Genomic DNA, 14,611 nt, shown 5'->3' on the forward strand with positions numbered 1-14,611 from the left:
TGAAGCGCGATGGCGAGTATCGAGTGCGTGAAGTTGTTGACCAAATTATAGACGTGTTCTGGCGCGAAATGGTTGACGGCATCATGTCTCGGAATGAAGCAAGGCTGGTTATCTCGTAGCACCCCAACCCAGCCCTTGTTGCCTCCAGCAGAGGCTGAGTCGCATGAAACGCGTATACGGACCGATGTAGAATTGTGTTCAATGATCATCAGCTTTCCACTTCCCCGGAGGCCCGACTAAACATAGTGGTGGAGAAACAATAATTTAAAATTTCTCACGATACCCCGGACCAACACACCGTTGAAAGAATACTGTACGGTGGCTCGGCCTTGAGCTGAAAGGTTTATGACTAAAGTAAGAGGCATTTACAACCAACAGCCGTTTCATGCTTAGGATGGAGATATTCAAACGAAAAGTATCGCCACTGATAAACTCCTGTAATTTAAAAGATGAAGCTTGGACTTTTGCGACATGATCGACGAGTGAGACCATGGGACTTTTTTGTTGCTCACGACACCTTTGCACGTCTGCGGAATTTGAGATCATGTTAAGAAATATGCTCTTCATTCTTTTAGATTAACAAATGACTCTTTTTGTCACTTAGCCCTCATCGCGATACAGTAATCTCTATCTAACAAGATGCGTCCTCTTTCTCATTTCATACTGATACTCGGGGCTACGGTACCGTCGGTCTTGGCTGTTGATCGCAGGCCAGGCGGTCCAGTCCATCCCGGACAGCCCTCGAATTGCATAGCATGGCATACTGTTCAAGAGGGCGATGACTGTAACTCGGTCCCTCAAAAGTACTACATCACGCGGAAAGAGTTTCTGGCTTGGAATCCAGCTGTCTCTGAAGATTGTACCGAGAACTTCTGGCTGAAGTCGGCTTATTGTGTCGCTGTTGACGAGTCGAAGACGGTTGACGATAGCAACACCTCACTTGCGGAGACGTCTACGAAGTCTGCGATTAACAGTAAGACTAGCAAGGTTGGCTACACCAAGACTCCGTCGGTCGAGACTACCAACAAGACGGCAAAGCCATCGGCAACTGGGAGTCTCAAAACCACATCCCACAATGCCACTCTTTCTTCCACTACCACATACTCTGTTCGCCATCCTGTCTCAACCTGGAATATCACCACGCCTACAATCGACAACACCTGGCCTCCTAAGGCTACGCAAGCTGGACAGCCGAGTGAATGCAATAAATGGCATCTCGTGAGGGGCGGACAGACCTGTCGTGACGTCCTGAACAGGCATAGTGCGTTTATGAAGCAAGAAGAGTTGTAAGTCCACTGACGTCTTCCTAAAAGGCAAAGGCTAATTGTTGATACTCAGCTTCAAATGGAATCCGGAAGTACACACTGACTGTTCAGGGCTGTTTGTCGGTTACTGGGTTTGCGTTGGCATCCATTCCAGTACTACCCTTGACCTTGATTGGGGCTCCTCTGTTCCGCCATTTACTCCCCCGCCAGAGCCGACTAAGCACACAAGGACGACACTCACACCTACCGAGCCTGACTTTACTCCAACTCCCAGTCATGGGCCCATGCCTGAAGACTGTCTCAACTTTCACAAGGCTGAGCCCAACGAGACCTGTGATGATATACTGGAAACATACAACTGCATCTCCAGGGATCAGTTCTTCAAGTACAATCCTTCTCTCAAGAAGAACTGCAATGGTCTCTGGGAAGGCAATTGGTACTGTGTTGGAGTGGCCGATGACCTGCCATCTCTCCCCACAGCGACGAAAAGTCCCAGCCCAGTACCCAGAGGAAATCCCAAAGATTGCAAATCTTGGTACTACACCACAGGCGGCGAGACCTGTGAGATGCTGGCGAATGTGTTTGGGACATTCGACAAGAAGCAATTCATTGCGATGAACCCTACAGTGATGGACGATTGCGAGGACATCGAGGATAACCAATGGTACTGTGTCGCTACTCCCGGTACTCCAGCGACTGGAACATCTAAGAGGCCTCCTCCTGCGAGTCGAGTTACAACCATGCCAACTCAGACTGGTATTGCGTCTGAATGTAACAAATATTGGCTAGTATCCAGAAAAGACACTTGCAAGTCGGTGGAAAAGGCGAATGGTATTACTCATGAGAGCTTTATTGCTTGGAATAAGGCTTTGGGGAATGGATGTGCTGGATTGAGACCAGATTACTCTGTTTGTGTAGGTGTCAACAGTAGATAGTGGTATCGGAACGACACCTTTTGAATAACACGTGCAAGCATTAACCGCCAATGCACTCGGCATCAGTCCGTAATGTCGTTAGTCATCATTGTTTTCTACCAGGTGTAGATGTCGCGAGGGCAAAGTGACATAACTATTCGGCAGACTGAGAGTTGCGCTTGGATTGAAACATGAAATAATTAGCCCTTGTATCTTGAACCACTTGTCTTTCAAGTACATATTGTGATCATGATGAAAGTCTTCTAACCTGTCGGGTAGGTAAATCAACTTCCCCGGTGGACCCAAAAGTCAAGCATGGCATGTTGTAAGAACCAATCAAGTACTGTAACATGAAACAAGGATCTGTACGAACAGTGCACGGTTAGACTGAAGTAGAGTTAGGAGGTTCGCACCAACAGACAGTGTTTACACACTAAGCACTGTATCGATCACTTTAAAGACGGACCCGTGCCCATTCTCAGGTTTTCAACTGAGGACTTCCCCATCAAGGTGTCAAAGCACTATCTCTCTCTGTCATCCGAAATGACTCGACGCTCGAAGCTGAAATCATGGATTCAAGGTAAACTAGGCAAAGGCAGATCCGATCCTGTCATTCCTGAGCCACCCATGCTTACAGAACCTCGACACGTTTTGACGCCAACCTCTTCAAGTGATGATCTACGCTCATCAAATCAGACTGCATCAATCTTCACTCGTATACCACCTGAGATTAGACACGAGATTCTCCTGCAAGCATTCGGCGGTCGCACAGTACACATTGATCTGGTCTACCAACATCCATTGAATATGACACGGCAAAGGAATCCAGGTATCCACTACGGTGAAAACACGCAGCAGGCGCGCGGCTTTGACATGGATAAACCTGAGTGTTGGCAATGGCGCGGATGCGTTTGCCATCGCAAGCCAAGCAATGTGACCCGTATGTTCGGACAGATACAGGCCGGCATACTCGATCCTTCTGGAGGACCTACAGGCAACGTCTGGCCTCCATTATATCCGGAAGATCCTAGTTCAGGATTGGGCGAGGACATGGACAGATATTGGTTTTTGGAAGAGCCTGGCGAAGATGGCTGCTGTAAAGGTTATGCTCATCGATGCGGAGCTCATATTGATCCGAGTGTAAACGGAAGGCCAGACTCGTGCTGGATCGGCGCTATGGGATGGCTTTTGGCCTGTCGCAAGGCGTGAGTATAGATTTCCGGAACCCTCTATCAAGTCTTGACTGACTGCTCCATCCTTCAGCTATACCGAAGGCATAGAAGTTCTTTATGGGACAAACACTATTCATATGGGTAGCAAACCTCTTCTTCAGAATCTACCAAGACTCATCCCATCTCAAAGACTGCAAACCATGAATGCTCTGGAGATTGTTTGGAAACCAGATATGTACATCCCGCCTGGTGGGCGTCGAGGATACGCCAATATCGAGTGGAGACTTCGCCTAGAGCAGATACCACAGGTCCACGACATTATTCTGCAGACCTTTCCTCATGTTCGACGCCTACATTTGGCATTTGCCATATGTTCCACTACGAGCAATAAGCCTGATCTCAACGACATGGTTCTCCAATGGGACGAATTCGCGACTGCCCTTTTAAAGAAGGGTAATTTGCAGGCACCACTTACAATATCTCTCACGCAAGACCACTGGAACGTTTTGTATGAGAAAGCCAAGCAAGATGCCTTGAACAAAGATTGCACCCCAGTACTGGATTGTCAGTTTTGGAGATGGACAAATGGAAAATGTGCTCTGGCACCGCTAACCAAATCAACTGAAACATGGGTGAAGATTGACAATGCAACCAAGGAAAATGGCTACTGGGTTGTTCGCGGGGAGGATGACGATAGGGAAGCGCGTCAAGCCCGCCTTCAGGTTTGCTTTGGAAGCAGTTAACCTTTTATGTGTAAAGAATATTCTATAGTTTCAGGATGCACGGTATTTCAAGAACCAGCAGTTGTCAAGACAGACAGTGCATTGATTACGTAACACTGTATGCGCTAGGCATCAGGTATAAAACTCCGCCTGCTGCCCGCTTTAACGCAGATGATCTCGAGACCACTTCATCTTTAGTTGTCAACCAACGGAATTAGTCTCATATATCAATCATGATTCGCCGACTTAAAGGTTGGATAGCTGACAAGTCCACCAAGCAAGGGAATAACGGCAAAGAAGAAAGTCCCAGGCCAGAACCAGAATTACCTTTCTTCCTCAACACCGAGAAGCATCTCTTGCCACTATCCACTGCAAAGATCCAAACCCAGAACGCATCGATCTTTAAATTGCCAGCCGATCTTAGACACGAGATTCTCATCCAAGCATTCGGCGCTCGCAGGGTCCATATGGACCTTTTCTACGATCACCCGTATATCTCAAAACCTGGCGACAACGGACTTCCTCAAGACGCACACTACGATGGTGGATATGATAAGATGAGGCCGAAACGTTGGCAATGGCGTGGCTGTGTCTGCCATCGTACGCCTTCGCCTGCACAGCAAAAGTTGAATGACAATCGATACAAAGCATGGCCAACGAATCGGTCGTCTGATCCCTACTCGCCGTATCCTAGCTGGGAGCTTGGAGAGGAGCGTGACAGGGTGTTGAATTCGGACGAGCCGGGTGATGATACTTGCTTCAAAGGCTATGCGTATCAGTGTGACACGTATACCCATGACGGAGATCATAGTGCGTGCTGGATTGGAGCTATGGGATGGATTATGGCATGTCGCCAATCGTGAGTGTTCCACTGTTTTGTCTTGTATATCGCTCCCATCTAACTTCGCCAGCTACATCGAAGGAGTGGAAGTCTTGTATGGGACAAACACCATTCACATATCGAGCAAAGAGCTTCTTACCAGGCTACCACGTGATATCCCTACCCCTCCAAGGCTGCTATTCCTGCAATCACTCGAGATAGTATGGGACTTGGAAACAGTCCGTCAACCTAATGTCTGGTACACAAATCATCCAATGGGAACAGGGATAGTACAGGTCCAACTGAAACAGATCCTCCTGATTATCCTCGACAGCCTCTTCCATGTTCGCCGTCTGCATCTCGCTCTTGTAGTGAAATGCGAGGGTTGGGGGCTCTACCTAGACAACACCCTATACTTACTTGACAAGTTTGCTGAAGGATTGTGTCGGTTGAAGAATCTCAAGGTTCCGCTTCAAGTCTCAATTACAAGCACTATTTATAAACAGCTCTACGACCAAGCGAAGGAAGAGGCAATCAACAAGGATGTCGTTCAGTCGCATGTGAAATTTCAATTTTGGCGCTACGTAAATGGAACGTGTGCCCTGGCTCCAAATACTCGCGGGGAGTTTTGCAAGATCGATGGGGCAACAGTTGAGAGCGGTTACTGGATTGTGCGCGGGGAAAAACATGTCGAAAGGGCGCGCGGTGGTTAACTTTCAGAGTTTTGATGCCTGGTCTTCCTCTTGGAGGAGGTACTACATGAATACTTTTCTCATGTGCCTTTGAAAGTAAGCGATCTCGTTTGGCGAAGTTAGTAACAATATTAAATGAATGTCCAACGCATGATAATTGCAAAGCAATGCACAACAGAAGATTTACATCTCTTTACCCAGACATGGATATGGTGGATTGGCGGTTTTATCCGCAAGGTTTAGCCTACCATTCCCTGCAACATAAAGTGGTCTGATCTTGGACACACATTTTATCACGCACTTCCCCTCCTTTGACTATTTCAAACTACTAAAGCGCTAATTGCTTTTCTAAAAATCTCACTTTGCTTAAATCGTTTTAACCTCTTTCAGGATGACGCATGTGCTCAGCGATTCTAATTCTCCGGCAACTCGGACACCGTCCCCCCCAGGCGATCTTGTACCCGGTGAGGGATCTGACGTACGATTGAGATGCATGCGTGCTACGTATGAGGCTGATCGGTATTTAGGCCAACGACACTGATTCATTATCGCAATCCGACACGTAGGTATTAATGCGTCAGCCTGATCAAATGATACTGATGACTCGGTGCAGTTCGAGCTCTACGGCTTCGGTCTCTGCCAGTATTCTCGAGTATCGTCGAATACATGGCCGAACATACCACAGCGACAAGTTCAGGAATGACTACGTGTTCCCAAATGATGATCAGCAGCTACAATCTGTTGATATCTCGTAAGCTTGAGATAACCCTCGTAAGGCGATTGGAATAAGCTGACGGTGTTTGCAGCCATCACTATCTCACGCTTCTGTTGAATGGCGAGTTGTTTCTTGCTCCGGTCAAAGAGGATGTTCAGGTATCGATCCAGCCCTTGAGATTTAATACAAGGAAGTTATTCTGACCACCTTGGCCTTCGCAGAGAGTTCTTGATGTTGGAACGGGAAGTGGTAGGTTTCTCTGCCTTATTTCCTCTAGCTGCTTAGCTAACTGGCCTTAGGAATCTGGGCAATGTATGACAACTCAAATTCGCTAACGGTAACTCTAAACTGACTTCATTATCTTCAGCGACTTTGGTGATCAATTTCCAAGTGCTGAAGTAATCGGGACCGACCTTTCACCCTGCCAACCACAATGGGTTCCTCCGAACGTTCGTTTCGAAGTTGATGATGCCACCGAATCCTGGACTTGGAATGACAACCACTTCGATTTCATCCACCTTCGATATTTATTCGGTGCAATTCCCGACTGGAACCACATTTTCGACCAGGCCTATCGTTGCTGCGCCCCCGGAGGCTGGATAGAGTCTGTTGAAGCTGATGTCCGCATTCGAAGTGATGACGGTACAGCAGATTTAGCGCCCGTCTGGAAGACCTGCGACAAGATGTACGAAGAGGGAGGTAAAGTCCTTAACCGATCGTTCTTCGTCAGCGAGCTACAGGAGGAAGGCATTAAGAAAGCTGGCTTTGTGGACGTCAAAGTTGTGGACTACAAGGTAAGTTTAAAGTTCGTCTTGAAAGCTCTCCTTCTGACTACGAGATAAAGATCCCGATTGGTGGCTGGCCAAAAGACCCAAAGTTGGCGGAAATCGGCCGCTTCGTACAGCAGACTCTTGAGAATGACTTGGAAGGTAAGCAATACTTCACTATCGCCTGCAATGCGAAGTCACTGACACTCAGTCCAAGGATACTCGTTCGTGCTGTGGAACCATGTTCTTAAGTGGCCAGATGATGAATACCAGATCTTCCTCATGCAGATTCGCCAAGCCCTTCGAAACCGCAAGGTGCATAGTTATATTATGACGAGATACGTATACGGTCGCAAGCCGGAGTAAAGATTGGAAGGGGTTACTTTTATATTATACAGTATTACAAGTGAGGCAAAGAGCCTTACTGCAAAGTCAAAGGGAAACCTGTTTAAGAGCTGACTAGGCGATCTCCACTTGCCTCGTCTGCAATAAATTACAATGTGTTATCAATATTCCTTAAACCCTTCCCGTGTTGCATGTACTACATGGAAGCAAAGGTTGAGTGATTGCTTGACCTAGCTTCGTAAGAAAAGCAGGTGAAATGCAAGCCCAACCAATAAACCTGTTCGCAGACGAAACACAGTTAGTAAGTGCTTAGTCCTTTTCGATATACGTACCAAGTAAAGCTATAATAAAGCGATTGGTGAGTGTCTGCATGCGTAATCGTACGCTGGGCACTTCCGCAACTGTTTCCCTGGAAGGGTGACATCGTAGTTAGCTAATGAGTTCACCATGGACAGTTGATAGTACTATGGACTTACGGATTCTGTAGGCTTTCGTCCTTCGGATAGTGATGACTTAGAACAGTGTTGTTCTCTTCCAGCAAGGAGAGGATCCGGTCCAGATTGGGCAAATTTATTATTCGTATCCAATCTGTAAGCGAGTAAACGGTATCAGACTCGAAAGTTCGTGTGGCTTCCAGTGTTTTCTGATACTCCAGTGAGTCCGTTTCGTACATCGGCCAAATCTTGACCTCGACTTCACCGAGAGTAAGAGTGGCAAATTCTTCTACAGTTGAGCGGGTGATGACCAGTTCAAACTCACAAAGAGCTCCCCTCTTGAGAAACATTTCAAGCCAGTGACCAAATCTATGTTGATCCATGTGTAGTGCCTGATACCATGAATGCCAACGCATCGCTAGAAAATCCCGCCATATTGTCATGCATTCCACATTGCGCACACGGAAATATTCACCATCGTAAGGGAGCTGTGTGAACCCTGTGGTGGAGGAACTTTCAAAACATCCAACGTTGAATAACTCATCCTGTAGATGGCCATCGTTAAATTTTGGCATATCGAAAAGTAAGGCGGCAAGTATCGCTTTTTTTATTGGTGAGTCCATGACAGCTGCACGATGTTTAATCTTCCAAAGGACATAGTCGTAGCGCTCGAATTCCAGTGCAATGAACATAGTGTTGAATGTGATAAGCATTCTGCCGTGTCCTTTCGTATGATGATTTGGAGTCACCCAACCAATTCTATATGTGAGGCCAGTGTTTTGAAAGAGGTAGATCTCTGTCTCCGGTAAATTGCTTTCTGGATAGATATCCTCATATAGAAGATCCAGCGTGTCCAAGAACTCGAAGCCTTCTTGATCAGAAGACATTGCGGAAACAAAACATGTGAGTACAGCCAAGGGGTGATGATCGGGTAGTGTTGCACCCACACATAAACGCAAGTGTGCCAAAGTTAAGTTTACTATGGCGTCTGCTGCATTGAAACTGCCAAGTATGGCCTCCTTTTCCGACGCAACCTCGCTGCCCTCCAAGATCTCAGGCACAGATCTATGAGCGTAGCTAACGACGAGGGGTCGACGGAAATGGGCATACCTGTACCCAAGTCCGATCATTGCCAATTCCTCAGTCGGGCTTCCGTTCACCCTAACCCCTTCAAGCAAGCCTCCAGATTCATGTTGGAGTTTTCTTAGAGCATATGCGAGTCTTTCATCTCTGGCAGTCGATCCTCCAATGGGGGTTTTCACAGGTTTTCGATATAGAGCAAACCCAGGGTCGTTGTTGTAATCATCAAGGAATGAGTATGAGATGAGCCAGAGAGGCAGTCGGTGCTTCTCTGCGGCTGCTGCAGAAACTTTCAACATCGATAATGTTTGATATAAATTCCTTCTTTCCTGTCTTGATAGGCGGTTGAGAATGTACCGGAAGATCTCCTCCAGGTCGACTGGAAGTTCGTCGAGCAATCTCATAATAGAAGATTCCCTCATCGGTGATCCAGCTAATGAGTTGTGCGGGTCAACCTCGATTTCTCTTCGCAGTGTCTGCACGACTAGTGTGCACCAAAGAAATATACCTTGTGCCTTGTTTGAAACTTCAAAGCAAAGCTTTTTAAGCAAAGCCTTATCTTGAAGATGACTTAAATTCGCTTGTGTGTATTTCCTCAGATCGTACCAGCTCATTTCATGAAGTCGCAGTCGTTGATGTTCCTCATATCGGTTCATGAAAACATTATCTTCCCTACTCGACACACAGAATTTCAAGTTATTATTGGAACCTTGCACCCAAGTATCCAGTGTATCGACCAGGGTTCTGTAGTCATGCTGTCCGCCGCCAACACATTCGTCAAGTCCATCAATGAAAATGCACAACCGACGTGATTCGTAGAATGATTCGTTTTTCAAGAGCATGAATAAGGAACTTTCGATGATCTCTGGGGTGATGGGAAATGGGTTTTGTATGGCTGCTGTATCCTTCTTTGCTTGGTCCCAATAGCTCGGTAGCACTGACGGGATAAGATCGGGATATTCGGTAAGAATGCTGTGTAATAGGGACCGGTAGAGACCATTCAAGGAGTTTTGTGAGTTTGTACCAGGTTTCCAAAAGAAGAACTTTGCCGTGAACAGTGTCTTACTGCCTATTTTGGAATCAGAGATATGTTATGGAGATGATAGCCTTGCGGTAAGTATAGTAGAGCTTACCAGACCAGACCTCTAACTCCTTCTTGGTGCGAGGATGAGTATAGAGAAGCTTCATTAGAGTAGACTTTCCCGATCCGAGCTTCCCACTGACGTGGAATATGCCGTCGGAAATGGCTAACCAGTTCACAAACTTCTTGTTGGATTGTAACTGCATCTGACGTTCTCGGGAAACCCAATATTCATCGTCTTTGGGTAAGTAATCTAACCTTTCACGCTCTTCAGGACCCAAAACCCACGTAAAGGTTCCATCTGCTGGGAGATGCACTTGGTGATATCTCGAATCCATGTCGCTCGAACATAAACTCCTCAAGATACGATCTTGGCAAACCCTATCCAGGGCACGATCCTGCCGTTGCAGGATGTCAAGAACGTGGGTCAGGATGTCGGTGCCAAGGTCGACCTCGGTCGCTTGACGAAGCTCATCAATGCTCTGTTGGATTTGTTGGAGTTTTGAAGTATCATCTCTCGCCAGAGAACGAATTTGTTCCAACGAGTACATTATCTGTCCACTGATTGTCATCTCAGCCGCTGCTCGCTCGCCTATAACCATATGACTTACCTTTTGAGATAAGAGAGCTCAAGTGAGAGCTGATCGCCGCATCGTGCGAGCCTCTCCTCTAGCTGTACCAGGTCCTTCTTGAACTTCCAGGCTTTAAATCCCGTCCTTAAGGCTTTGTATCTTGATTTTTCTCCCCCGATCTTCAAAGAGTCGGAAATTGTTAAGATCTCGCTAGATATACTCTGGCATTCATTGGAAAGCTCGCAAATGCCCTGATACTCTGGAGGGATTGCCGATGGGTCAGGTGGCTGCAATTTCCTTGAGAATGCCTGCATAGATCTCGCGACCGATTCTCTGGTCAGATTGTCGTTTGGACATCCATCAGCTGAGTCGTAAATCTCCTTAGCGTTGCGCACGACCTTCCAGCTGAACTCAAGGAAAGTGATGACAGCGGATGTTACCCCAATTGCCGATGCCGGGTCCATGGCGTGATGATGTGGTCAAATATACCACCGATTAGGTGAAAGCTGGGAATAAGAGAGTGAGGGGAAGATGATGACGGATAGCAACTCGACATTCTTACAGGTAGATGATGAGGCTGTGTTATGTAATTAAAAGAACGAATGTGTTGGTTGGTGATGTTATGCAGGGGGTAAAATGCATATCGAGGTCACCAACATATTGTCACCCCTGTTCTATTGGTGCATGGCTAGGCTACAACGCCACTGAACTCCATAATGAGTGTCTGTAATTTCAATGGTCTTTCCATGTGATTTCATTTCACAACAGGCTGTGCCTTTAAGTTGGAAGAAGTTCCATCCTTGCCCAGTCGTCCTAACAGTAACAATTACTCAAGCGAAGAAACACTAACTTTAAGTATCTTGGCAATCTTGCCAAAACTTATAACATTTCGCTTTCATCGCATATTCACACCATATAAACTCCTTCAATTTGCCCTCCACAATTTCCCAGTCCTGACTATAATCACTGGGATAAAAACATCGATAGCGTTGCACTAACACCACCGCTCGATTTCTATTGAGCTTGCTCTTTGTGAGGCCACCAGCTACATGTAGTAACCAGAATGAGATGTCTGGGGCGAGTTTCCACGGCGACATGTGCCTTGTGAAATTGTCCATACAGTTGAGGATCTCTGCGACGCACTTTTCGGGCGCGAAGTATCCTTCCCAGATGCCAGACGATAGTCTGTATGTGCAGAGGTATGCTGCGAAAAGGCATGCTCTGTAGATAAGGATCTGCTCTTGTTGTGGAAGAGTCCTGGTTTCGCTGAGAAGATCAACGAAGCGAATCTGCAGGTTCGCTTGGGCGTTGGACAGCGGGTATCCCTCGTCATCTAGATCTTCCATTAGTGGCATCGAAACGATCATGTCGTCGCCATCAAGATCTGCAGATCGTCCTGGTAATCTTGTTTGTCCGTGCACCGTGTCCACTAGGCAGCATAACGCGTTGAGATCTGAGAATACACGAACAGACGTCGCCGGCCAGCCGTCAGTGTGTATCTTAAATCCTTCTGGTACAGTAAAGTATTGTCGGTAGTTCTTGTCATCTCTCAAGTGAGCAAATACATCATCGACATCGAATTGTAGGAGTCGCGGTGTCCCAGTTGCCAAGGAACACATTATGTCCTGCCAGAACAAAGCGCGCTGGGTTTTCTGCATGCGTGCAGAAGTATGCCCACTAGCCAAGACGTCAAATTGGTGGAGTAAAGTCTGCAACCCATGGATATGGGTAGCTGCAGCAGGCCTTGTATCTCGGACCCGGTACTCATAGCTTATCAAGATTAGAATTGCCGTTATGCATTGCAGCGACGGTTTATCACCGAGGCTCAGTTTAAGAGATTCGAGGACTTTGCCACGGTGATAAAGGGTCTCATAGTTGGGCAGGTGATTATTTGCCTCCAATGCAAGAACGAGGGAAAGAGCATGAAATAGTGTCTTGTCTGTCAAAAAAGAAGATAGATTGTCGAGACTTTGGAAGAAAACATGATTGGTTTGCTCGTCGATACGAAATAGTGGTTCTCCCGCGTATCTGGCCGACGCTGTTATCGTGCATTAGTTGAGAGGTGGAGCAGAGCATATATTAGGACCCTACGATGTCTCAAGAGCTGCTGTAGCCGATCAGGGTTTTCGCAAAGGGTATTAAATGGATCGACTGTATGACCCGCAATAGTAGCATACGGATCGCCAGTCCACGGTTGATGGATTCTCGAAACAGCATCGAACAATTCCTGGCTACCATCGGTGTCGTGGTGACTCGTCTTCATTTGGCTACCAACCTGCTGAGTAACAATCCCTTGGCGTTGGCGGGCTGGAGATTGACCGGGAGAGGACAAGGCTACCAGCTCGGCCATACTCGCGTATCACCGAGTACTTCATGTGCGGCGCTGAAAAGGCGAAAGGGCATATGCAGAGATGGGGAAGGTTTGGAACGTCTTCACATCTTACTTGCGGCAAATATTCCCCCAATGTGCTTACTAATGCTACCCTAGAGTAACACATTTTCTTGACACGTCGCAAGCAGAATGAAAGCAAGACCAGCTGGCAAAAGTTTACTTGAGTTTCTTCCTCAATTTAATTGATTCTGAAAAAGGCAATCGCGAGAGTCTAGTTTATCTCTACCTTGCTTGTGTCGAGGGAGGAATGTTCATTGAATGACAGGTTAAGTCATGAGGAAATTCAGATAAGCAGTCCTTTTATACACCTGCCATGAACTTATTGTTGATTGTTTTTTAGATTAAAAATCGAGCTGTGCTCCTCTCACTTACACTTTTGCACTGAAGACACAGCTGAACAACCTTTCGCCGTTTGCGACATTCTTGTCACGTACCGGGCTCCAGAACGCGACGATTAAACGCCGGTCAACGAATGGCGCCCTTGTTCAAACACGAAAATGCACGAACAGCCAAGAAAACCTCTATCCAATACACGGGCCTGACACAACTCTATATGCAAGGACAAACTTTAATAAGGAGTCATAAACATCAAAATCAGGGAAACATGCCTGATAATGCGAGATCTACAATTGCGGAATTAGATCTAAAATCCGAATGCCCGCCAAGATCGTTTTCTTATCATGAAGCGGGGATTTTCTCCAACGGTTGGCTTGGCGTGTATGTTCATGACGGCTTTTACCTGCGTAACGAAGCCGATCTATCCCGATCCCTTGTCGTCTACTGCATCTTGTTGAGAAGGGAATCATGTTGGTTGGCGATTGAGTGTCAATTGTCTTACACTTGGTGGAGCATCATCTAACCATAAATCTATGCTTGATAATAAACTACGGAGAAAAGAATATCTCCGCGAATTGTTCTCCAAAGATTACTCCACCCGAGCAAGGGATCCCTCAACTTTATTTCCCGTGGGAACAATTCGGGGCGCAAAAATACAAGGGGATAACCCGCGGCCTTGGCAGTGGAGAGACATTTTCTCCCGCGGGTACACAAATAAATCCATTTCTCTAGTCGTCCACATTGGTAATAGATTGACAGTCGCTTGACGCATATTACTTACGCGATGCCCAGGCCAAGAATTTCATGAAGCTTAACGTCAATTTCTTCTTGACATTCTTTTGGCAAGACATTGGCCACTGTGGTTTTGACGGGAATAATCCCTGTAAATGCCGAGACGGGAATGACTCGAGGTACGAAGTGGCCAAGCAGGAACTCGGTAGTAGGCATCATATCGCTTGGCACGGGAAGACTTTTTTTTTTTTTTTTGCAACCCGTGGAGATAGAGAGAGGGGATTCTTGACGGTGGAGAGATACTCTTGGCAATACAACAAACTCATGCTATGACTGATCATACGATAACGAAAATGAAAAGAAACTTGGCAATTGTGATAAACTTGAACGGACAACTTGGCAGATGGCAAACGTACAGACGATCGAATTTTGAGCGTTGTGATGTTGGACTTGGGAATGGATTCACAATTGAATTGAAGATGGATATCCCGTAGAATTAATTAATTATTTGGAGTCGAGGTCAATTGACGAGGGATACGCTTAGAACTAAGCATAATTAGGCGTAGACCCCA

At 46.6% G+C, this 14,611-nt stretch overlaps 6 protein-coding genes across 6 annotated transcripts; 4 read left to right on the forward strand and 2 right to left on the reverse strand.

The window, feature by feature from the left end:
* Positions 1–639: 639 nt before the first annotated feature.
* On the forward strand, positions 640–2,508 carry B0J16DRAFT_357692 (uncharacterized protein; the record flags this gene model as incomplete). The annotated part of the gene is made up of 3 exons (XM_046129554.1): positions 640–1,286; positions 1,339–2,192; positions 2,459–2,508. The coding sequence occupies 3 exons, from the start codon at positions 640–642 to the stop codon at positions 2,506–2,508; spliced, it is 1,551 nt and encodes a 516-aa protein (XP_045980561.1).
* A 179-nt stretch (positions 2,509–2,687) lies between these two features.
* Positions 2,688–4,094, forward strand: B0J16DRAFT_417588 (uncharacterized protein; the record flags this gene model as incomplete). Its single annotated transcript, XM_046133681.1, has 2 exons — positions 2,688–3,384; positions 3,443–4,094. The coding sequence occupies exons 1-2, from the start codon at positions 2,723–2,725 to the stop codon at positions 4,092–4,094; spliced, it is 1,314 nt and encodes a 437-aa protein (XP_045980562.1). The 5' UTR covers positions 2,688–2,722.
* Positions 4,095–4,265: 171 nt separating this feature from the next.
* B0J16DRAFT_348010 (uncharacterized protein) lies at positions 4,266–5,701 on the forward strand. Its single transcript, XM_046128652.1, has 2 exons — positions 4,266–4,932; positions 4,985–5,701. The coding sequence occupies exons 1-2, from the start codon at positions 4,307–4,309 to the stop codon at positions 5,604–5,606; spliced, it is 1,248 nt and encodes a 415-aa protein (XP_045980563.1). The 5' UTR covers positions 4,266–4,306; the 3' UTR covers positions 5,607–5,701.
* Positions 5,702–5,898: 197 nt separating this feature from the next.
* On the forward strand, positions 5,899–7,539 carry B0J16DRAFT_348012 (S-adenosyl-L-methionine-dependent methyltransferase). The gene is made up of 9 exons (XM_046128653.1): positions 5,899–6,063; positions 6,113–6,147; positions 6,199–6,336; positions 6,392–6,458; positions 6,522–6,549; positions 6,600–6,612; positions 6,668–7,094; positions 7,145–7,229; positions 7,285–7,539. Exons 1-9 carry the CDS (start codon positions 5,977–5,979, stop codon positions 7,431–7,433), a joined length of 1,029 nt encoding a protein of 342 aa, XP_045980564.1. The 5' UTR covers positions 5,899–5,976; the 3' UTR covers positions 7,434–7,539.
* B0J16DRAFT_417591 (uncharacterized protein) lies at positions 7,540–11,075 on the reverse strand. Its single transcript, XM_046133682.1, has 5 exons — positions 10,619–11,075; positions 10,060–10,568; positions 7,889–9,995; positions 7,745–7,821; positions 7,540–7,689 (listed from the first exon to the last, which is right to left on the reverse strand). Exons 1-5 carry the CDS (start codon positions 11,041–11,043, stop codon positions 7,643–7,645), a joined length of 3,165 nt encoding a protein of 1,054 aa, XP_045980565.1. The 5' UTR covers positions 11,044–11,075; the 3' UTR covers positions 7,540–7,642.
* A 185-nt stretch (positions 11,076–11,260) lies between these two features.
* B0J16DRAFT_348015 (uncharacterized protein) lies at positions 11,261–12,990 on the reverse strand. The gene is made up of 2 exons (XM_046128654.1): positions 12,671–12,990; positions 11,261–12,617 (listed from the first exon to the last, which is right to left on the reverse strand). The coding sequence occupies exons 1-2, from the start codon at positions 12,927–12,929 to the stop codon at positions 11,431–11,433; spliced, it is 1,446 nt and encodes a 481-aa protein (XP_045980566.1). The 5' UTR covers positions 12,930–12,990; the 3' UTR covers positions 11,261–11,430.
* Positions 12,991–14,611: the final 1,621 nt, after the last annotated feature.

The sequence above is a fragment of the Fusarium flagelliforme genome (assembly GCF_020744385.1).
Source record: "Fusarium flagelliforme strain FIESC 12 MPI-CAGE-AA-0113 chromosome Unknown B0J16scaffold_6, whole genome shotgun sequence".
Taxonomy (NCBI): Eukaryota; Fungi; Ascomycota; class Sordariomycetes; order Hypocreales; family Nectriaceae; genus Fusarium; species Fusarium flagelliforme.

Excerpts from the sequence above, each read along its gene's own strand:
- B0J16DRAFT_348010 (XM_046128652.1), top strand. The coding sequence starts at position 4,307 with ATGATTCGCCGACTTAAAGGTTGGATAGCTGACAAGTCCACCAAGCAA. Across the intron at positions 4,933-4,984 it reads ATTATGGCATGTCGCCAATC|CTACATCGAAGGAGTGGAAG; the intron begins GTGAGTGTTCCA and ends TAACTTCGCCAG.
- B0J16DRAFT_348012 (XM_046128653.1), top strand. The coding sequence starts at position 5,977 with ATGACGCATGTGCTCAGCGATTCTAATTCTCCGGCAACTCGGACACCG. Across the intron at positions 6,148-6,198 it reads TCATTATCGCAATCCGACAC|TTCGAGCTCTACGGCTTCGG; the intron begins GTAGGTATTAAT and ends GACTCGGTGCAG. Across the intron at positions 7,230-7,284 it reads TCTTGAGAATGACTTGGAAG|GATACTCGTTCGTGCTGTGG; the intron begins GTAAGCAATACT and ends ACTCAGTCCAAG.
- B0J16DRAFT_417591 (XM_046133682.1), bottom strand. The coding sequence starts at position 11,043 with ATGGACCCGGCATCGGCAATTGGGGTAACATCCGCTGTCATCACTTTC. Across the intron at positions 9,996-10,059 it reads GGAGTTAGAGGTCTGGTCTG|GCAGTAAGACACTGTTCACG; the intron begins GTAAGCTCTACT and ends ATTCCAAAATAG. Across the intron at positions 7,690-7,744 it reads CTTTATTATAGCTTTACTTG|GTTTATTGGTTGGGCTTGCA; the intron begins GTACGTATATCG and ends GTCTGCGAACAG.
- B0J16DRAFT_348015 (XM_046128654.1), bottom strand. The coding sequence starts at position 12,929 with ATGGCCGAGCTGGTAGCCTTGTCCTCTCCCGGTCAATCTCCAGCCCGC. Across the intron at positions 12,618-12,670 it reads ACAGCAGCTCTTGAGACATC|CGTCGGCCAGATACGCGGGA; the intron begins GTAGGGTCCTAA and ends GCACGATAACAG.